Source organism: Oreochromis niloticus, linkage group LG6 (assembly GCF_001858045.2).
Source record: "Oreochromis niloticus isolate F11D_XX linkage group LG6, O_niloticus_UMD_NMBU, whole genome shotgun sequence".
Classification (NCBI taxonomy): domain Eukaryota; kingdom Metazoa; phylum Chordata; class Actinopteri; order Cichliformes; family Cichlidae; genus Oreochromis; species Oreochromis niloticus.
The window spans coordinates 21,116,259-21,139,040 of record NC_031971.2 but is presented as its reverse complement, the minus strand read 5'-3'; the positions used below and the strand labels follow the sequence as shown (position 1 = coordinate 21,139,040).

The 22,782-nt window shown below is 40.1% G+C and overlaps 1 protein-coding gene across 4 annotated transcripts in view; it reads right to left on the bottom strand.

Annotated features, from left to right (window-relative positions):
- dlc1 (DLC1 Rho GTPase activating protein) overlaps nucleotides 1-22,782 on the bottom strand; it is an 84,924-nt gene that overhangs the window by 39,587 nt on the left and 22,555 nt on the right. Inside the window, exons 1-2 of one of the 4 annotated variants that reach the window (XM_025907726.1) lie at nucleotides 10,041-10,057; nucleotides 9,192-9,268 (exon numbers count right to left, since the gene is read on the bottom strand). Coding sequence is in view for 3 of the 4 variants with exons in the window: in XM_005458745.4 (XP_005458802.1) it covers nucleotides 10,041-10,158 (118 nt within the window). In the remaining variant the exon portion in view is untranslated. Of the gene's footprint in view, nucleotides 1-9,191; nucleotides 9,269-10,040; nucleotides 10,465-15,048; nucleotides 15,128-19,827; nucleotides 19,862-22,782 lie in introns of those variants that run through there. The other 3 variants (XM_005458744.4, XM_005458746.4, XM_005458745.4) reach the window with 3 other exon arrangements.

Below are 22,782 nucleotides of genomic sequence, written 5' to 3'. Positions count from 1 at the left end.
AGTATGAAATCAGACATTACCAAGTACCTAAGCAGGAGTGAACCCCACAGTGTGTGCAAATATTTGTGCACACTGCTTTAGAATTCCCCAATTTTTGCCAGATCAGGAGTTCTGTGAGTGCCGACTCTGCAAGCATCTATTCAGCGAACAATTTCAGAGGATACTTGAAATGGCAAAGCTCGTTGTTCCAGCTCAGTCGTGCCCAGCCATTTGAGTTTGTGAGGAAGACAAGTGTGGGAGACTCTAGGAGCAGAGCACTGGCAGTGAATGGGACAATGAGAAGTCAAGAGCACGCATAGAGTGGGCCACTTGTGGTCCTGCTGAAAAGTGCTAGACATCCCACAGCGATTAGGATTCTGGTCACAAAACAGCAGACTGAAAGTGCAGCTACATCCTCATAACTCTGAAGGCTCTGATCTAGTTTAGGGCCTACTCTGCTCGATACTCCCCACTTCATCTACCGAAAATAATTATTAAGAAAAAAAGTACCTTATGCTTTTTGGGCAATACTAAATGTCTTTAAGATAAAAGGCATGGTTGGCCTAACTTTTCCTTCACAAGCTCAAGAGATGCTCCCATGATCAAACATTATCTCTTTAGAACTAAAGACAGAACTGATTCAATATATCTGGATCAATGAAACATAATGGGAGAGTCAAAAGAGCTACTGAGAAATTTCATGGCTTTAAAAAAGAAAGTGAGAAAAGCCTGAAGGAAGGAGAGGGAGCACGGGAGACCAAGCAAAGTAAACAAGCTTGGCTTGAGCCTACTGGAGTTACTGGGTTTAGCAAAACATTCCAAAGTCTTCGAAACAGGCGGCCTTGTGAGGCAGAAACAAGTGGGCTTTAAATCACTGAACAGGAACAGTGTTCATGGCCTCTAATTCAATCATAATACTAAGAGTGTTCACTCTCACACACCAGCAGTGACACTGAAGTGGCTACCAGTACACTAACGTATAGAACGATGGGACACAATCAGTCACAACTGAGCCAAGCCTAATAAACTGGGAGAGGACAAAGTGATTTACTGATATGAAGGCACAGGGCATTTTACAAACATATACATGTAAATATGAAGTAATAATAAGTAATTATAAGAGGAGGAAGTTCATGGATATAGTGAAGGAGTGAATGAGGGATGGTGCGACAGAGGAGGATACAGAGGAGGCAGATGATCCACTTTGGCGACTCCAAAACTGAGTAGCTGAAATAAAAGGAAGAAAGACACTTGCAGCCTCAGAAACCATCCATCCATCCATCCAGCCAGCCAGCCAGCCAGCTAGCCAGACATCCATCCATCCATCCATTTTCCAATTCAAGGTCTGAGGTGGCTGGAGCCTATCGCAGCTGCCACATGGCTAACACAGAGAGACAGGCAACCACTCATGTTCACATTCACAATTATGGTGAATTGCAAATCAGTGGTCATATGCATACAGTATATATTCACATACAATAGGCAAGCTAAAAAGAAGTGTCAAACTCTGAAAGCGGGGATATATGCATTAAAGTGGATGATATGAAAAACAGCACGACAATCTCAAACCTCGTCCATGAAACTCAGACAAGGTGTATTTTATTTAAAAGAGGCAAAATATTTGGAATGCATAGACCTAGCATAAGGCTTTAGACACACATAACGCATTAAATGTGTTACCTTTCAAAATCCACAGAAAGGTTGTAACTCATTTTTTGAAAACTTGGTAGTACCAAGGTGGAAATTTAAAATTTTACAGCCCACTGCTCACAGAAACTGGAGAAAACCAGACTTTTCGGCAAATTTAATCCATTTCACTTTCTCCTTTAATGAGGGAAACACACTGAACTGGTGGTGTTCACTACACAAAACAAAAATCATGCAGCAATGGGAAAAGGTTGATCACGAGGCTGAAGGAAAATACAGTGTGTCCCTGGCATGTGTCCCATAGTCATGTCCAGTGTTGGGTAAGTTACTTTAAATTAGTAACTTAGTTACATTACTAGTTACTTCTCTAAAAAAGTAACTCAGTTACTTCAAGTTACTCGTTACTTTCAAAGTAACTAGTTACTAGGGAAAGTAACTTTGGTTTTACTCAGAATTCTCTTGTTAATGTGTTGCTTCCGTAACTGGATACCCAGCAAGATTACCAGTCTTCTAGCTTGCTTACTTGCCACAAGTGCACTGTGCCACCTACCAATAGAAAGGAAAAAATAATGTGCACATTTCCACGAGAGAAATCCCACGCCTGGACCGTCGTTGACTGCCGCCATGATTCTAGCCTGCTTTTTACATCCAACACAAAAACTGCAGTCGTGGTGCTTTTGATTGTACTCAGAACTTGGAAATTCTGCCTTCTGAATAGGAAGATGTAGGTAACACCAGACTGCAGATGAGCTGCATACAGACCTGGACTGGGACAAAAAAATTGTCCCGGGCATTTTGACTAGAGACCGGCCCACCATTATAGGAAAAATCATAAAGCCTTTGAATGAAAACAAACACTGTTGTGACAGTGATGTGCACTGTTCTGATGGTATATATGTATCAATCTATCAATTGTTTGTTGTAAGACTCAGATAATTATTTTTTTAAAAGCGAGACATTTTAAATGAGAATAATAAAGAAAAGTATTTCCTTGTGCCCCCCTTTCCCTGTTAATGCCCTACCTGCCCCCCGGCAACACTTTGCTAGACACGCCCCTGCACAGTTACCAGCTGTCAGCTACGTAGAAAAGGATCCTGGTGTTATTTGTCTCTCAGAAACAGTTCATAACTTCCCTTCAACTCATTCATGTCACCTAAAAGGTAAACCTGTTTCTCCATCACCTGTTCAGCTCTGATGATTCAGTAAGGACATCTCCTGGTTTCATCTGCATGTTTCCCTCTCACCAGATATACAAACCGATATCATGACCAGCAGCTTTACAGCTGTGGCTCCAGCAAACATTAGCTGATACTAGAAATTAATATTAAATAAATTCTAACAACAGCTGATCAAGCTTAAACGTGCTGCTGTTGTTTAACGCGACATCCGCTGGTTTCCTCTTTCTGGCGCAAAGTGGGCGATAAATAAACAAGAGAGAAAAGCTGATCAGCTGATCATTGATCAGTTTCGTGATTGAAGTAGAAACAGGAGAGAATGAGAGAAGAAGAGGCAGCTGTGCAGCTTCAGCTTTGTGTCTTTTTCATTGTAGCTGAAGTCCGGGACAAACTGTGTTCCTTTTCACCTCAGTACGAAACGCGTAATATTTTCTCTGAATACGAGACGATTCTGTTTTTTACGGGACGGTTGGCAACTCTAATAATTAACCGTATGAACAAAATAAAGTTCAACATCAGTAACATAGCACCCACACAGCTGTATAGAAACTCCGTCATGCTAGCTAGCACGCAGTACGAAAATGTCAGCATACCGAAAATAAACTCCACCTAAACTTGGTTTATATCTGACTCCGATAGACTGCAGGTCATAACTTCTTACCTGAAGTTCAGTTCACCTGACACGCGGACCGGCGGCCGCTTCGGGTCTCTCCTCTTGCCTCCCTTTTCCTTCATCCACCTGCTGGCTTCCATCACTTGCTAATGTTATTGAATCTGTGGAAGCTCCGCGATATCCACCACACGAAGTAACGAGTAACGGGCCTATCTAAATCCCAGTAACGAGTAACGCGTTCCTGGTTTTGGCATAATAACTAGTTACCGTGCTCGTTACCACAATAATAACGTAGTTACTGTAACGCGTTACTTAATAACGCGTTAGTCCCAACACTGGTCATGTCTAGTCAGGAATGACTGTAATCTTATATAGCAAACATACTTACGCTAACGCGGTAAAAGGGTCCGTGCATGCTTTTGCGTATTCCCTCAATTACTCACAAGCTTACACACCCACAAAAACAAACTGTGTTTTTATGGCTCTTTCAGGAGGTTCAAACGTAGCACATATCCCTTAAGAGACACACGTGGGCTTTAATAGAACCTCTTCCACTGAGATCACAGGAAAGGAAAGTAGTCTTGGCCTACTTTTCTTCATTTTCATGAAGGATGCAAAACACGCAGAGAAGTAGACAGCGGAGTGCACTTGATAAAATAATAAAGCCGTGCTATTTATAGTCACAAATGAGCAGCTTGACCTAAATGTCACAGCATGCTCAAATGTGACGTCTGAAACTGGTGGGTGCCCAGAAGGAACATCACAAGTCATTCTGCAGAATGCGCGAATGGACGACCACAAGACAAATAACCAGAGGAACATCTGTTGCGGCAAATTAAAGATACAAAGAAAACCTTAGTGGAGTGTTTTGTCCTGAAGCCACTTTGACATCAAGATGCGAGTAGAAAAGGTCAGCTTTAGAAACAAAGAAATCTGTTGTAACCAGGCTTGAAACCCTAGAAGATGCACGCAGCTGTGACGTCAGCCATTGGTCTGTTGACTTCTATTTTAAAGCCTTAAGATTAGGCTCAGCATTTGGCTTTCTTTTGGAATCAAAGTGATCATATTCGCAAACAGGGTCAAGTGATCCAGTTCAGTGATGTCAACCAGGTGAAGTGAAGCCTAGAAGCTGAGCCTGGTTGGAAAACACCTCAAAGAGGGCCACACCCCTAACAAAGCAAAGTAATAAGCCTTAAAACAAGCTGAACACACCTACACAGGTCTACTTGTAAACGTAGCTTTTTCTGTGTGTTTTTGTCTTTTGTCCACACGTAAATTGCTTTTCAGATCACTGAAAATAGATCTTTTGAAAAATTCCTTGATGATTTTAAGAAACTGTCAAGGCTGTGCAACTTAACCTCCTTTGTTGATGTCAGACTGTGAATGCCTTGATTGTCTGTAGGCTTCTGATTGGCCAAGACGAGATGTGACAGAGCTTGAGAGATTTTTTTTTACCTTTCCATGTGGATGGAGACATTTTTTAAATGAAAAATGTACCCACATATGTGCGGAAAAAGCCTAAGTTATATTAAAAAACACATGCTCGATTTGACATAAAGGGCAAAACAAAGAACCCAGTAGGTTTTTTGTACAAGGAAGTAAACACGTTTGTTTGGGCTGGTACATACATAGCACTTTTCTGCTCTATTAGAATATTTACTGCGCCTGCTTTAAAGTTGTGAATCTTAACATCAGGGTCAGTCTGATATGACAGGCTTTAAGACCCAGTCTCAAGTGACCATTTGTTTGTACATCTTTGTGTATTTAGCCCACTGAATTCAGCAAGATGTAAGCACATATTTAACAAGCTGAATAGTCGATTTCCAACTCATAAATGCTATATAGCCAGCATAAACGATAGACTTCAATGAGTGAATATAATCATCAACATTATCTTGCACTGAATATCATACCCTGCTCTGCCCCAGTACAATATAGTGCATCACTGCAAACCACCACAGTACTGCAAACTGCAAAAAACTGTCTGGTACATTTTCATTGCAAATTTGAATAACAGAAAATTAGTATACTTAGTATACCCCAAAACATAACTCAGCAACAAATCATGTGTAGATCCCATATGGGATTAACAACTTTAATATGAGATGGGACATTAATTGTAAGCTTTTCCTTTCCAGTTATAAATCTGTGTTGCGCATTAAACATATTTTTCTTTCTCTGGAACATACAGAAAGCTCACACATACATATTTTGACAAACTGCAGAGAAACAATTAGTGTGATTGGTTGGTTTGTTGAGCTGTTAGAAAAGTTGTACTTGAAATTACCTGCCACTTAAAAAAACCTTACTCCATTCATGCCTGCTCATCTTCAGTAGAGCTAGCTAGAAGCTGAAAACGCAAGCATTTACATCTGCACAATGAACGCATCACTGAGATGAGAAGATAACAGAGATGTGCTGAGGGTGTAAACAGCCGTGGGATGTCATTATTTTCTCATGACTGATCAAATAACTCCAGGCCATCAGTTGAAGCAGTGCCAGGTCTGCCAATCACATTTAAATACTCATTCATTCAAGGTGCAGGAATGCTGCTCTTGATCGGCTACCATTTGTCATTTGAAACATGTGCTACAGACAAAAAAGTATAAGCTGCAACCCAACAAATAGTTCAGAATAACAACACGAAAGCAACAGCAAGTACTGTGTGATACAAGCTTTTTCAGTCCCAGCAGTTAAAATTCACTTCGTTGAGAAAACACGCAGAGTGATTTCTTTGTGTTTATCTGCAGCTAAAACGGCCACTGCACTTTCCATTCTTGCTGTGAATGTATCTTGTTGAAGCTAATTTGTTACACAGTTGCCTTGTCTGTTTTCATTCAAAGAGGTCTATGCTGATGTCACAGTGGTGCACCCTTCTGACTTCCTCTTTGGGCGTCCTTCAGGCGTGAAATGACTCTGTTGGGTCCCTGTAGAGCCACAATAGGTCTAGAACATCTGTGTGGTTTAACAGTAGTTTAACAGAGTCTGAGCAGACCGGAACATGTCCATGGGCACCCCACTGACCCACCCTTCAGACCCATACAAAAGCCTGGCTGCCACTTAACAGTCACACATGGACAAGCAGGGGCACAAAGACGCTCTCATATTGAAACACTAGCACTTAAATACATTAATTCCTAATTTTCAGAGTAACACGTCACAACTTTGATGTCTCTGTTTTGGCAGTGGTGACTTTAGCATTTGCTGAAAAATTTTAAATCACATTATTCTTAGCAAGTGCTGCAGAGTTATTCGTTTCCACAGTCTTTCATCACGCCCACACCACTTTGGCCCAGCTGGTTACATGTCAGCACCTCGTCAGCTTCATGTGGCACAAAGCAGGTTTTTGTCTCCGTGTGCTTCTAGTATAAGACGGACCCACTTATATAGTTCAAGATGGATGGAGCGGTAATGCAGATCTGGAAGTGCAGTTATTTTTGGTTTGTTCATTTTGGCGCTGAATTATGGCTCCACAAAGACTCGGCACAAGCAAACACAGTCTGTGCTTTTTTATAATTAATAAAGCTGGTGAACACACATAACGGCTGCTGTACTGTCACACACACACAGCTTCGAGCTGCACTTTAATTTAAAATTTCACTAGTTGGCAAGATCTTAACAAGGGACACTGTAGTCACGCCAAATATGAAATAAAAAGTTAGGAATAGGTTACACTGTATTATACAGTTACTAGGATTATAAAAACTCAAGGCTGGAACAAAAAGTGGACTTCTTTCATGAAGATATAGATAAAAGTTAAGTTAATTTTAACACTGCAACCGATTTAAGAGGTTGCTGTGAATAATAGTGCCCTAGTCTTGTAGTAATATTAAAGAAATTGCTGAAATGCTCTAAAATAACCAACTTAATACGCTTGTTGCCTCCCTTCATAAATGGATTTATTGACCAAGATCTGGTTCTTATGCAACAGTATTAGCCTATGAGCATTACAGTAGAGATAAAGTAGTTAGACCTCTATGGTAGCCATCCAAACATGGTGTAAATGTAGAGCAGAAATAACCTACACCCTGATGCAATCCATGATTACATCACAGAAGTGGCACTATGTTAAAAATGAGATTCGACACAAAATGTGAATTTTGTGTAAATACAGCCTTCGGAGAAACTTAAAACTCAAGATCCAGGTTACATGTATTGTTTTAGTGCACAGTTAGCAAATGTATAGATGACACCTGCAAAAAAAGAACATATCAGCTTAAAGTGATGTGGAGTGTTAATGACATATGTAGGTTAACAGTTTCTGTAAACTGTCTGCTGAGTGCTCATAGCTTCTTTATCACTGTTCAAATCCTGCAATTCTCTAATAACCTAGTCATCTTATATCATGGAAATAAGTCATTTCACACACATATCTGTGTTGTACTACATAAAATGGGATTTATTTTATATAGAAAAATGTTTCCCTTCAGTTAAATTCCTGATCTCAGCCAGTATGTCATTAGCTTTGAGTTTTACAGTATTCCTCAAATAACATTTTGCAGGGATGTCATGCATCATACCTTCCTACAAAGGCATGTTTGGCACAGATTCCCTTCTGTCCCTTTTACCACTTGGACCGTTTGCTCCAGCTTTAGAGTCGAAATGTCAACATAAAATAAATACATCCCACCATAACAGTCAATATAGTCATCTTTTGTTAGGCCAAGAATAATTAAATTTAGTAAGATTTGATTTAAAAAGAAAAAAAAAGGAATGTCAGACTGGCGACATGTGGGTGTACCGCGCCTCTCGCCCTTGATTAAGAAAACATTTGAATGGCTTTTGTTTGCAGCCTCATTGGTTTACTATTTGCTGACTTTCAAGGTTAAATTTCATACTTGTGGCCTAAATGTTGCATTCATTGCTTCCTAAAGAAACTCTGTACTTAAAAAGGAGGCAGATTTAAGTCGGTCTTGAAAATAAATAGCTTGAGGAAGCAGTGATCTTTTTGCTTACGTCTCCAGTAGACAGTGTGCACAAAGACTGGACTAGAAGCTGGGCTTTGTCAGTGGATAAACTCTGCCGTTGAGTACATCTTTCCCCTTTCAGCTGTAAACACACTTAAATATGTGATGTAAGTGTAGGGATGACAAGGGTGGGAAATGTCAACAAGGCTATTGAGTTTCAGGACGTGTGATACTGTGCAGAAGTGAGATCCTTGAGGATCATACTGTCGGTGTTTGTTAGAAAATGCACATGCGTCATCAAGGTTTACAGACCAAAATCAAGTCATTGTCATGAGTAAGTAAGTAAATAAATATCCTCTTACCCATCTTTTGCCCTCAAGAGGTCAATTTAGATGAGAAATCATTTTACAACGGACTAAACAGAGTCTCATTGAAATGCTGTCATCTCCCACAGTAAGAGAAAATGTTGGACTCATGCATAAAATATAGATTTAAGATTCTAGAAAACTTTCATTAAAGCTTCATTAAAGGGCTGAAGACGTGTTAAGCCTGTTTGGTTCCAAACACAACTATGAATGTTTTGGTTCAGAGCAACATGTTCCTGCACACTGTGGTCATCACACACAGTCAAAAGTTAATTACATACACATTTGCTGTTCAAAGCCTTAAAACTGAGCTTAAATCTTGAGGGAGCCACGTGTATTGAAAAAAACAAAAGGGAGAAATTAGTGTCACAACAGGAGAGCTGTAATTAGATCCTGTCATAATTCTTTAGCCTACTTCTCTAGTCTTCCCTCTTTCATGTAGGACAGTGATCTATGCTGCAGTCTGAGACATATCTGGCAGTGTTTGTCGATGGATATTTATTACCTGGTGCTCTTTACTTCCACTGAGGTTAGGTCCACAGGGCACTCACCTCTGGATTGATGGGGATTTTGTGTGACCCCCTTTGAAAAGGCACAACAACAACCAAGCTGAGTTGCAAAGAACACAGAATTTAAACATGACGCAAGGACATAATGTGACCTTAAATAAAGATAGCTTTTTTTTTTAAAAGCACTTTGAAAAGACCTGAACTTGTAGTGGATGTCAGCCATCTGGGGCCAGCATTCCTAAAGAGCATCTCTGTAAATGCACTCTCTGTGCTGCTGCTTTTATATGATCAGGGACTATTTGTATTATTTAAAAGTAAGCTTACCAGAGACCTGGAAGTCTATTCTAATGGACTCGGTCCTATGTGTGCATAACCAACTCATTAGTTATACATGGGCCAAACCAGGTCACTAGAGAGACAGAGTAGGTATGAGGAACGACAGCAACACTGCTCTCTTTAAAGAGAAAGAGTCAGCCATGTTCACGAACATCTACCAAAAATGAGAAAGCTCTAAACATGACACAAACCCGTCAAAAGAATCCGAACCGCTTGTTTCCTTCTCTGAGCTTCAGTACCCCACCCATCCATTAAATCCCAGTCAGCTGTTGTTCTATTGATCTGTTTGTCAGAAATACAGCTGACTTTACAGAAGCCTGGCCATAAATCCTGCCTCCTCTCTGAGACAATGACAATGCATTTTTGTCATACCGTTGTGCATCATCTTAGAGATGATAAACTACAGGTGTATGTTTTGTATCCAAACATTCACGTATACAAACAGTTAAGAAGAAGAAAGGATGTGCACACTGAACCAGCAACAACACAAACATGCTTTTGCCACTCACCTGCCAGACGAGCCTCTCGAGCGGGCTTGCTGAGCATATCTAGGGCTTTGGAGGTAGAGGACCTGATGTGGTCACTGAAGGACCTCTGCAGTAGCAGCAGCCTCATGGAGCGAGACATGGTGATCCACCTAAACTTACCAATGTCAGACTCCGTCTCTATCTGCACACTTATTCCTGACTAAGTTAGCTTTTGTGCATTTCCCTCTAGTCAATTAATTGGATAATATCTATCTGGAATAGCTTAAACATCATTATCATCAGTGCTCAAACATCCAAGCGTAATCTGATTAGATTCTGCATCTACCTGGTTTTGAGCTATCTTCTGCATTAGGCTGTTTTCTGCTTCCTCCTCCTTCTCATTCTGTTCTGTTCGAGTCTGGACTGTACACTCCCGTCTGCTGCAGCAGGCATCAGTGCGGTAACTGCTGGGACACATCCAGCCAGTGCTGCAATGCTCTCATATTCTATTCTGCCAGAGTGTGTGTGTGTGTGTGTGTGAGTGTGTGTGTAGTGCTGTGTGTTAAGGTGAGTAAGTGCTTTCTGACATAAGCTTCATCCCTCTCTGTGAATAAATGAGTGTGTCACAGTCACGACTTGCATTTTATCCTGTATGTCTCTCTTTTTTTGCCTCTTATCTGTTTCACCTTCCTTCACATCCAGTCTATTTACACCTGCCCTACCCTGTCTAGACACAAGGAGCATCAATGCCAGTTATATAATGTATTTCCAAGCCAGCATGCTTGTTCTGAAGTTCCACCTGCCCTCATCTTAAAGAAATAATATGAAATGGAAGTGACGACGATGAAGGGGCGCAGGATAACATCTAGAGCCACTCAGAGAGTGCAAAATGTTAGAGGCAATTAAAGAGTGAAAAAAAGTGAGTTTAACTTGCTTTGACCACTAAAACCTCTGTCATTCCCAACAGTCAATAATCACTTTCCTAAGCCAATCGTGTGTTAAACGGTCCGACTCATAGCATGACTTACTGTAAATATATTATGGTTAGACAAGAACATACAGTACACACATATAAACACACACGTCCATAAACACAAGCTCAAGTAAATTCTATTGGTTATTGAGAAACACACATGCACTGCTGATTCTTACATAACCAAACTTAAGCTTCTGAAATGGCCAAAAACAGCATAATACAATCCGTTACTACTTGTACCGCTGCGGTGTTGATCGGATAATCATGATTTGGCTTCTATTTAGCAAGTACAACTCTCTGAGATCAGTGAGGAAGCTTAATCATTGGCTGAATTAAAAAAAAAAGAAGCTGTAGTAACATTTTGAAAACTTTAAACTGATTTGTTGTACTCTTTTATTTTTTGGTGTTGATTTGGTGTCACATTGCAAAGGTTTGCGCTACACAAGCTACTTTAAGCCTTTGAACGATAAAATCTAAATAGGAATGTGCCTTTCAATCATATAAAAGTTTGTTAAATGGTTTTAATATTTCATGCAAATTTAATAAAATACTGTAAAGACAAAGAAAACACAAACTTGTATGAGAGCTACGCTGCTTTTTTACATTAAAAAAAGGCTCATACTGTTACCTGTATGTGAAATGGTAACTTTTTTTTAATTGAATGTTTTTAGATTCACCAGTTGCATAAACTGCAATTGTAAATTCACCAATCAATAAACTAAGGGCTGTGGTTCAAGAGGTGGAGGGTCATTCACTAATTAGAAGGTTAGTAGTTTGATACCTGGCTCCTTTACTCTCCATTTGCCCTTGGGCAAAATACTAAATCCCAAATGACCTCCTATGCATCCATCAGCATGCTTGCTAGGAAACTGGGAAATACTTGCAGTATTTGTTATGACCACCTTTATTCTTCAACCTATCTTTCTTGTAATCTCTTTGATTAGTCTTCAAGAACAGTTCTCCAGATTTCTTTCTTTCTGAGATCATTGTCATGCTGAAAAATCAAGCTGTTGCCAATCAGATGTTTTCCAGATGGTACTGTGTTATAGATCAAAATCATAATGTGGTTTTCTGTGTTCATAATCCCATAAATTTTAACAAGACCTGCAATAACACTGGCTAAAATGAAGCTCCAAACCACCACAGAGGCTTCGCCATGTTTTACAGATGGCTGCAGAGGCTCTGTTGTACCTCTCTCCTGACCTCATCTGTTGTTGTGATAAAGATTCAAAAATTTGGATTTATCACTACATAAAACCTGTTGCCACTAGTTTTCAGTCCAGTTCTTGTGTCATGTGTCATACCTCAGCCAAAGTTGTGCTTGAATGACTCATAAGTCAGTATTATGTGAGATAACTGTGTTTTCCAGCTACAACAGGACATTATTTTCAGTACAAAGGCAAGCAACAAGCTAGTGACTGCCATGGAGATAAGACAAACAAACAGTGATTGCTTGACCAGAAAGAAGACAGCAGAAAAATATATTATAAGGTGATAATAATTTCGTTTGCATTCAGTTTGTTATGCTGCCCCCAAATAATCACCTACCCAGAAAAAAAGTTAATTTCTCACAATTTACTGAACTTAAAAACACTCTACTTTATCGTCTTTTAGGCAAAACAGTCTCATACTCGTATGTTGGTATAGTTCCTCATTATGTATGTGTGTGTGAGACTATTTGTGTTCTGCTAAACTGCATTTTGTTACAATTCACACTAAGCTCACACTTGAGAAAGATCAGCCAATCATGCTGATTGCTCCAGCAAGTGAAGGTAATGTACCCAGCTTAGGCTAATTGCAGTCTCAAGATAGCATTGTGCTCATCACGGCCAGTTGACTTTATGGTCTCCCGGGGTTTGCTGAGACTGATAACGTTGAATTGTTGCATCTTAACCTTTTCACAACCTTTTAGTTCATGCTCCCACAACTGTGGACTGACCTCCTGGACAACCTAATAAATGAAGATTAGGGCGTGATAAAGAAAAAGAAACTATGGAAGTATCAGAGTTTCCGTTCCTCCTTCACACACTGGTTTGACTCACATGACATGAGTTGTTGTTTTCAGGCAAGTGCGCTTGTGTGCACAAACAGAAACCATCTGGGTCAGTATGTGTATCACAACATATCGGTGTACTTTCCCTCTCTGTCTCCAGTATACCTGTGATAGGGGGCAATATGCAGACTGTAACCTGGATATGAGGGTAAATATCCTGAAGCAGAAAACAATGCAAGTCTCACACCTCAGGAAGGAAAGCACTGCCAAATGCCTCCTCTGTCAAACAAGTGTACAGCCTGCCAGGAGTGTGCACGAATACCAGAATCCACAGAATACAGGCTGGAGAGGGTTACATGCCAACATACCGACCCAGATATAGAGACAGGGGTGTTGTGCTTTGGGAAGACTTCAAACAGTGCATAGGAACAGTATGCCAGGGTCTTCCATCAAAATGTCTATGAAAAACAATGCGCCCATTACAGAAAAGCCAAAGATGTGTTTTGTGTGTGTGTGTGTGTGTGTGTGTGTGTGTGTGTGTGTGCCACAGTGTGACTGTAATTGTGTGCAAGCTCCTTTGATGTGACCACCCCCTTGATTTTCTTAAGCTAGACTTCTGTGATAAACCTACGTCCTAACTTACGTAGTAACCGGAAACTTCTTTTGTCCCCACATTGCAGACTTCCACGCCATTCTAGTCATTGTGCTACGCGTTGACCTGACGTGTAGGTACAATTTTCAGGAGGTGCTCGTCAGGTTACGTAGAACTTTTCTGCGTAGGGTTAAAATGGGGTTCCAGTTATGGCGTAAGTTACAATGTAGATGCAGAAGTATACAATCCCTCACATGCTAGCTACCAGTTAATTCAAGGCACAAAAATTAAGTTTCCGACATCACGGAAAGCATCCCGACATCATAAGATATATAAAGGAAAAATATCCCACCAACTGACTGAGAATCTGAGTGAACCTCAGTCTCTCTCCCTGACAACCAAACAAGGGGAATAAACCAGCCAGGGAGTGACAGAGCCTGCTGAGCCAGGACTGATTCATTAGCCTCAGGACAGCATTGGCATGCTACACCATCATCACTGGGGAGATTTACAACCCCCTGGCTATGGATGAAAATTCCTCCAGGATTATTTAAGATAAAGAATATATTTAAGAGGATATACACCTCTTTGAAAATGATAATACAGAGAATAAGGAGTGACATATCCAGAATGGCATCAATTGGTTACTTAGTTACCTCCCAACTTATCCATCTTTCTTATTTGAAGCAAAAACCAAACAATATCTATTTTATATGATGAAAGCCTTTGCACAAAATACTCTCATATACAGTGTCTAAAACTAACTTTTTGGTTTCCTGACCAAGAGACAGACAAGCCAATCCACTGGCTAAGCATCGCAGAGATACAAAAAAAACCTTGATGGTTTTGTTAACCATGTCATGTTTATCAACCTTCTAATCACTCTCTGCAGTTACCCTGTTCCATTTACTCACCTTTGTGGTGGACAACCTCAGAGAATTACCTGCCACATGGAAGTTTTTACCCACATTACACCTGTTACTGGCACGTAGCACAGAAAGTACTGTGTGCCCTTCACACAGGGAGGTAGAAGGTAAGTGTCAGAAAGGTCAAAGAGGGCTTTTTAAACCACAACAGCACTTATTACCTCAACCTTAACCTAATGTCATGTGATTGTTTAGTGTAGCTTATTAGCCAAGACTGCATCACACCATAGATGCTAAGTGCAAAAAATGTCTATAAATGGTGACATTAAAAATAAGATACAACCAATATCAAAAATCCAAAAGGTTTCTTTATGCAACAAGACTAAAAACAAACTTCTTTTTTTTTACATCACAACAGCAGGTAGCTCCAAATGTTTGATTTCGTTTTGCAAACTCCTTTGACTACGATGACCTGGATGACTGAGAACCTTCACAGACAGATTTCGCTGATGTTTTTTTCCTGATGCAACCCCAAAGGGATTTGTGTCTCTGACTGGGATCAAGCCTAAACCCATTACCAAAACACTAAAATAAAAAATCAGTGATAAATATAAATTTCTCACCATCCATGCAGAGCATTTACTCGGCAGCTTCCATGATAGCCTTCTTCTACAAACAGTACATATGTTGCATGTACTGCGGGTACTGAATCAATAGCTGTTGAACAGCTATTATAAGACTGATGACGCAAGGCCTCTTTCACTTCTTCAGGCTTATTTCTATAGAACAGGGGAGACTTTTGTTGTTGTAAGTTCGGGAGTTTCAGGAGGCTGAGTTCCTGTTGTAAATTCCCCTTCATGCTGTGGTTTCCTGTTCACAGTACAGGAGATGGATGCCCAAAGAAAGACCTCTCAAAATTCACAAGAGGAACACTTACTGTAATACAATATGATTCAACCAGAAATCTGAAGTCGCAGAGCACCAAAGTGAAACATCAAATTCTTCCAAACTTTTTTAAAATTCCAAATTATCCCATATCCTTTGACATCAAGCATGAGGAAATTGGATTATGTACATTCAAGGTGAACAGTTAGGATTTGCATTTGTAAATCTTTCCAACTCAGACTTAAAAGTTGAAACATAAACCGACTCAGCTGCAGTACCAGACAGGAAGCAAAGGAGAGGGTGTCAAATGGGAGGGGAGAGGAGGGGCTGGTTGGGTGGGGGCGGGGGGGGGGGGGGGGGGGGGGGGGGGGGGAGTTTAGGCCATCAGAGACGGACGGGGGAGGCCAGGAATGTGACCTTGCACAAACACATTGACTCCTGTACTTGGCATGAAGTGGGGAGGGCAAAAAGTGGGATAAGGCAGACTCAATTAAAGAAGAGGAACAAGCAACAGAAAACAAACATCAGTCATGAGCTGCTATTGACTTGGCTCCAAATACGAAGAGCTTGTTTACATCTGTCAGAGCGCTTTCTCAGATGACAGCGCTGTCGTTAAGAGGGCATGCAGCTGCAGGAAAGAGGCAATAGTCGCAAATGAGAAAAGCAAGTTGTTCAACTCTGTGCTAACTCTGATATGCTCTGAATTAAGTGGGATGCTGTGTGGGAACGTGGTCTGTTGGAGCCAAAATGATCAGTCATAAGATCTGCAGAGAAAACGGGATTCTTAAGACACCATCTGTGCTCAGAGGACTGATTTACTTGTTTACACAGATGACTAAGTCTGTCACATATTCCTCACAGATACACCATATTTCTAAGAACTTTTACTAAAGGAAAAAAATTAGAAAAATATACTTAAATTTCTTTTTTTTCCGTTTTATTGGATGAGTGGATCAGTTCTGGCTCTTTTACACAATAAGCCTTCTGTCTATTTATTGAGCCTTGTTCTGCTGAAGGTGTATTCCTCTTAAAAGGGAATTTTTCCTTCCCACTGTCACCAAGTGCTTGTTCACAGGGGTCACCTGATTGTTGTGGTGTGTTTCGCTTATTGTAAAGTCTATTCCTTATAATATAATAGACCGCTTTGAGGCAACTGCTGTTGTGATTTGGTGCTACATAAATCAAACTGAAACTGAAATCTTTTTAGCTGCTTCTTTCAGATTCAAATCTTCACATGAATCATATTGACATTGCAGATCAGAAACTATTGACTTTAACCACACAGTGATATCTTTTCACTTGACCAGACGGCTGTGCCTTCAAACGGGAGTTTTCTTGGTGTGAAATTGTCTAATGATTCATTCTGGGTTCCCCAGAGTTTAACGCTCAGGTCACTTCTAATAAAACAATGATCTTAGCCGTAAATACCAGTAACATCACTGTAACTGGAAAGACTAGTGACTAACAGGGAAACAGAAAAAAAACAAACAGCGCCAGACAGAAATGATGAGGCAAGTTATTCACAATCAGAGCATGAAGAATCCCACTGAGGGTATCTAACCCTCCAGTTTCCTTATTCTTCTTATCGGCAACTGCTAGCCAAGACACGTAGGTGTAGGTAAAAAGCCAGGATTTGACCCTGCTGTTGGTTGGATGCCCATCATTGTGTTTTATATTTGCACTGGTTTATATTTAGATCAGTTAGGCAGATCATGGTGCCTCTAAACTCAACTCCAGCCAAGAAAAAAAAAAACACAGAGGACAGACCGACTTTGCTACCAGTAATCTGCAAAGTGGATTTCTGACATGTTTACAGCATTGCAAGTTTTTACATCAGTGAACATTCAGTTTAAGCTTGCGTGTTATTACCCTCAACAGTGTCTTTTATTAGCAAACTTAGTTTGGATATCAAGTTCCATTGTGGATCTGGATCCCATTCAGCAAAGAACCTGGATTCATTTCATTTTGTAGACAGCACATATTATCTTGTTTTGGCAAGCCCACTGTCACTGGCTCAAATAACAGAAGCTGCTGTTTGAATCATAAACAATAAAAATGTTAACATTTGGCTTCTTTTTTGGTTACTTTGTGCTCTATCTGCTACCCTCTGTCTTCTCTGTCTTCAAAAATTAAAACATCATCATTTAGCTTTTAGCTATTTTCTCTTTAGCTTGCAAATTATGAAATATAGGCAATCAAATATTTTAGGACATTTGTAAAAAATATTTGTTTTCAATAAGATAATTATCATTATTGTACTGGATATGAATTTAACCAAGTGCTATAAGAAACAATTATGTTTTTCTGCTTTCACATTTCAGTTTCTGGTTATGACATGGAGGGCGATGTCAATGACATTTCTAAGTCATAAATTGGCAATAAAGGTTACTCCCAGATGATGCAATAGTACTGTAAGAAAAGCTTCACAATGGCTAACCCTAGTTGTTAAACCTCACCCAGCCATACCAACTATGTGCTACCTTAACCTGCTCAAATAAAGAGCAGATAAAGAGTGCTTCTAGTGTTCAGGCCTACAGCAGAGAACATTAAAAATATTAAATTTTCCAACATAGGCTATCTTATCTTCGCTCTTTTCTTTGTTATGTTTTTACTCCCACAAGGCAAATTTGTCAGCTTCCTATCTTTTATCCAAGAAAAAGTTGGCTCTGAAGATAAACACAGGCTTTTTTTGTTTAACAAAAATTACCTCTTTGTTATAGTAAAAATACATTTGTGGTGATGAATGAATAAATGAATAAATCTGAGTGTATTCTTAGTTTCAGCAGCATAACATACACATCGCATCTCTCACCTCATCATGACTGTCCTTATCTTCCAATGGTATGCGGTATGTCTTGTGTCTTTTCTTGTCATTACAGTTAACTGGTGCTTTGCAGGCCCTGTAAAATCAGGCAATAACCAGCAGGACGGGAGCTGTAACTCTGCAGAGTAACAGACACATGGTCTTTGTGCGCAGCCAAGCCATAACACTGGCTAAGGTACATCCAGTGCCACAGGCAGGTCATCAACCGTGCCATTAGGGAGCATGGACTGTGGAAACGTCTTGTTGATCACTAGTGTGCTTCTGTTGTTGCACACATAGTAAAATTAACCATGAATGAGCTGTCTTTCATAGCAGTGCAGCAGGAGCCTTTAGGGCATGGCGTGTGATGTAACACTGTCAGAAATGTGTCATTCCAAGAGGCCTTAAATGCTGGCGATACAGAGAGGGCTTTGAAATGTCACAATGAACACTGGGCTTTGTGCCCCCCCAAAAACTCCCATTCCAACCCCATCCTCCCCCTCCATCCACAGTCCTGGGCCCTATCGCACAGACGCAAAGATGGAGGTTACATAACTTGCTTACAGGGAGTCAGAGTGATTTAAATTAAGAAAAATGAAGAACAGACTTTGACCCCTATGAAGCTGCCAAAGTACTTTTTTTCCAAGCTTTAACTTAGAATGCAGGTAGCACTCACATATGCACACACACACACACACACACACACACACACACACACACACACACACACACGGACATGTTTTGGACATTTTCCATTCAATAGTGGCATTAATTAGAGAGAGAAAGGGACAGACAGAGCAAGCCTGAGTGAGGACTCTCATCAGGCTTTGAGACAGCAGGGGGCAATATGAAAGCCTCATCTCCTACGTCGAACCACCTCTCTGGTATTGTTTACCAGCATACTGACGACATGGGGGGGTGTTTAATGAACACTGCTCCCCTGCTGCCTGTCTGCAAGTAGGTCTGTACATCCATAGTTTCCTGATGACCCACTCTGTGCACTATCAGCAGATTGCTGACAGAGAGTGGAGGGAGCATTCACTGCAGATTGAGTTTGTTCTTTAGATCGATTCATAATAAAGTGGCCCACTGCAAGAATTGCAAGGTAATGATATAGCATGTCAATAGAAATAAGTCTTTCCATCAGATTCATTCATTCATTCAGAATTGATTATTTGTATTGCTAAATTATTCGATAAATATTGCTTAGAGAAACTTGTGTGCTGTTGTATGTATTTGATATAAGATCATTGTTTCTATTTGCTTTTTTCTCCATTTTTCTTATTCATACAGAGTCTGGAAAGTGAGGGCAAAAGGTAAACGAGGGAAAGGTTCAAAGTTTTGGGCAGAGACTCGACATCCAGTCTGGCTCTTATCTCGGAAAGGCGACAGGCTTGATGGTTTCGTAGATGAGTCTAGTCTTATCTACACTCACATCCAGAGCCTCATAGCACCACAGTCTGTCCTTGTTCAGTCAAACACTCCACCTTCTCTCTCAGTACTTTGCAACGGCTTCGTGTTGTGAACACAGGACATCCATCGCAAATTGTCAAGAATCTCCTCACATAAACCACTTTAGGCGCAGAGCAGACAAACTCAAGACAACTTTCACAACTTCTACGTGACCGAAAGATGAAGAAGGTAAAAAAAAAATTATAATAAGATTCTCATCTAGACAGGCACAAATGACAATGAAAAAACAGCAAGCACTTACCAGCTTTTTCTTTCTCAGGAACAACGGGGGTGCTCTGGGAAAAAGAGGAGAAAAAAGATTATAGTCACGATAGCTTTGCTATGATGCATTTTCATGATACTTGATGCCACGGAGTGATTCACACTTGTACAGGAAACTCACTTGATTTTTCTTAGCACTTGTAAGCATTCCTAAATAAACCTTGACCTGGAGAGTGTAATTAAAATAAGCATTCATCCTGTGTTATTCCAGTGTTTCAGCAGCTACTTATTTCATTCCTTTACATGTTATCCCTCTTATTTGAGGAGCATCTCCAGTTTCATAAACCAGCGTCTTAACACGAGCTCAGGAAATTGTATGTATTTGCGGCTGCTTGTTTGTGTCAGTCATCTGGCTAAAGAGAAAAGCATGCCAGTCATTGCATAAAAATAAGTGTTGATCTTCGGTATTAACCATATATTCTTCTAAGAATCTTGCGTAAATGGAGCGTATAATTACACCACTTTGTTTCATGACATACCGGCTCTTAGATACCAGGAATGTGGTTGCCAAAACCCAATATGCATAGTTTTATGATGTGTAAACATTTTAATAAACGGTCACAGTAGATAACAAACCCACCAAAGAATTCTGAAAAAACATCACATGATTAAAATGGTTCACACAGCACACTTTCCTGTGAGTTAATGTTGATTCAGCTCTCACGTAGGTAGTCTGGAGAGACATTACTGATAAAATCACAGCACATTTTGTAGCTGTAGTAGATTCTTATTATTGTAGTTGCTTAATATTGCCTTTTTTGGATTTGTTGCAGGTTTTAGGAAATAATGCTGCATCAACAACCTTTCTGGGTAAAAATAGAACAGTCTGTGTGTCGTTTCAGTGGTAAAGTGCATGTGTGTCTGCATGTGTGTGGAGTGGAGCATTCAGCTGGAATGTAAAGGTCTTTCTTGGTGCTGACTTTTGACCTCGGGGTCTTTTGCTGATCTCCACACCCTGACCTGTTTAATCTAAACTCCCCTGGAAGAGATCAGACAGAGTAAGCAGGACCATTCTTGCAATGCTCTCACACTGCCCAGAAAAGAATTCTGTGTTCATAAAGTCTAAACATTGTGATATTATATGCGATATGATATTTGTATTAGGATGGGTTTGCAACTCAATGTTTATTTTCCCCCTCAGAAATAACTAAACAGCTTTAATGATGTTTAATGATGCTGTTACAACTCTGACCTCTGTCATTCCATCCGTCTTTTGGGCGATAATGCCTCAAATGGCACCAAAATTCAAATTAATCACATTGAGTGGAAGCAAAAGAAATGAATCATTCTTGTTTCACCTTCAGGTGATTAAAAAACAGCAGAAGTTAGAAAACGTCAGCCAAGAAACCAAAGGTTGTGTCCTGTCTGAGAGCTTGGTTTCACTTGATTTTCATTCACTCATTTATTTCATTTTCACTCAGTCAGTTTAGGTTTAGACACCAAAATCTACTTAGACAGGTTTAGGAAACGCATGTTGAAAAATAACACCTTCCTATTGCATTTAAATGTGATGCCAAGGGGTGCTTTATAAGCAACCATGTGCAATGAGTTTGGAGTGAAAGACCCATCCTACTAATGCCTAAACCCACATTGTGGCACAGATACCACAGGACAGCTGGCTGGAAACATGTAGTTTGGGTTAACAGTTGAGGCAATTGCCCACACACCCACTTTGGCTGAAGAACGATCACACTCTGTTCTTCCGAGAGTCCTTACTCAGTGATACTGGCATCAGAGATTGGCATAAGGAGTCCTCTGATGATGTGCCATAACGGACTCAAGAAAATGAAGATCCTCCTTTAAAGAGAGACTATTTCCTTAAGGAGAACACTCCATTCAAGAAAGAAGATATTTAGTGTTTCCCTAAAAGACCAACTTGTAACTTGTGTTTTATCCTTTCTGTATCATGCATAACGTTGGGAAACATGTTACCTTGTAAACATACTTCATTTCAAACATTCTGGACTAATGCTGCATTTCATTTACCTCAGAGATTGGATTTTAGAGCTGTGGGTGACTTCACTCATGAATCGAGCATGTTTTAGTAGCAAAGTCAGTTGTTTTACTTCCTAGCAAGGTAGAGCTATTCATGCATCCCAAGAAATACAGCGCAATGATGCTTTTTTGCACGTAAAAGAGCTTCAGCATGATCATAGAGAGAGCCTAGTCAGTGGTCTGCGCATGGCTTATTTATCGAGTTAGAAATACACGATAGTGGCTGTACAGTTTTAAATTGTTACAGTTTTACCACTGCATATGTTCACGACTGCCATCATGTCTTGTTAAGTCAGTGTTGGTGGGGCTGCTCTAACTATTCGAGTTGGAAATTTGATTTGAGGGGGTGTTCCAGTTGAAAATTCTGACTAGGAATTTTGAAATTCAACTGGAATGCACTACAATGCCTCTATCATCATTTATCACATGTAATTTTTGGATAGCGAGATAAGCAATAAGCTTACAGAGAACCGACGTTATGCTAGTAACCAAACAATTCCCACTGTTTCCTGAAATTTGATGTCAACACTAAACTTTACAAATCTGATTAATACAAACTCCTGGCCTTGTAAATGTGTTCTTTTTTCTCTGTTAGTATGAGCACAATATATTTTGCCATAAAGGGAGCATTACTTTGATTATTAATGACTTTTAATTTCATTAGCACCAGGCTCCAGTACGGTCACATTCAAGAAAGAAACATGACTATTCATCACAGAGCAAAAAATATGGCTACAGGCGATTTGCTCCTCCAGTCTCAGGGGGAGCCCCTATATTTTATGACTGAATAACCACAGGTATGACACGGTCTGGCGAGTATGAACACAATGGCTGCTCTTATACACGAGTTTGTTTTTGCTAACGTGTTTGCTGATTCACGCTGGATAAATGAATTATCTTGGTCCCAAATCCAGTTTTTAGAATCCAGTGAGTGAAAATC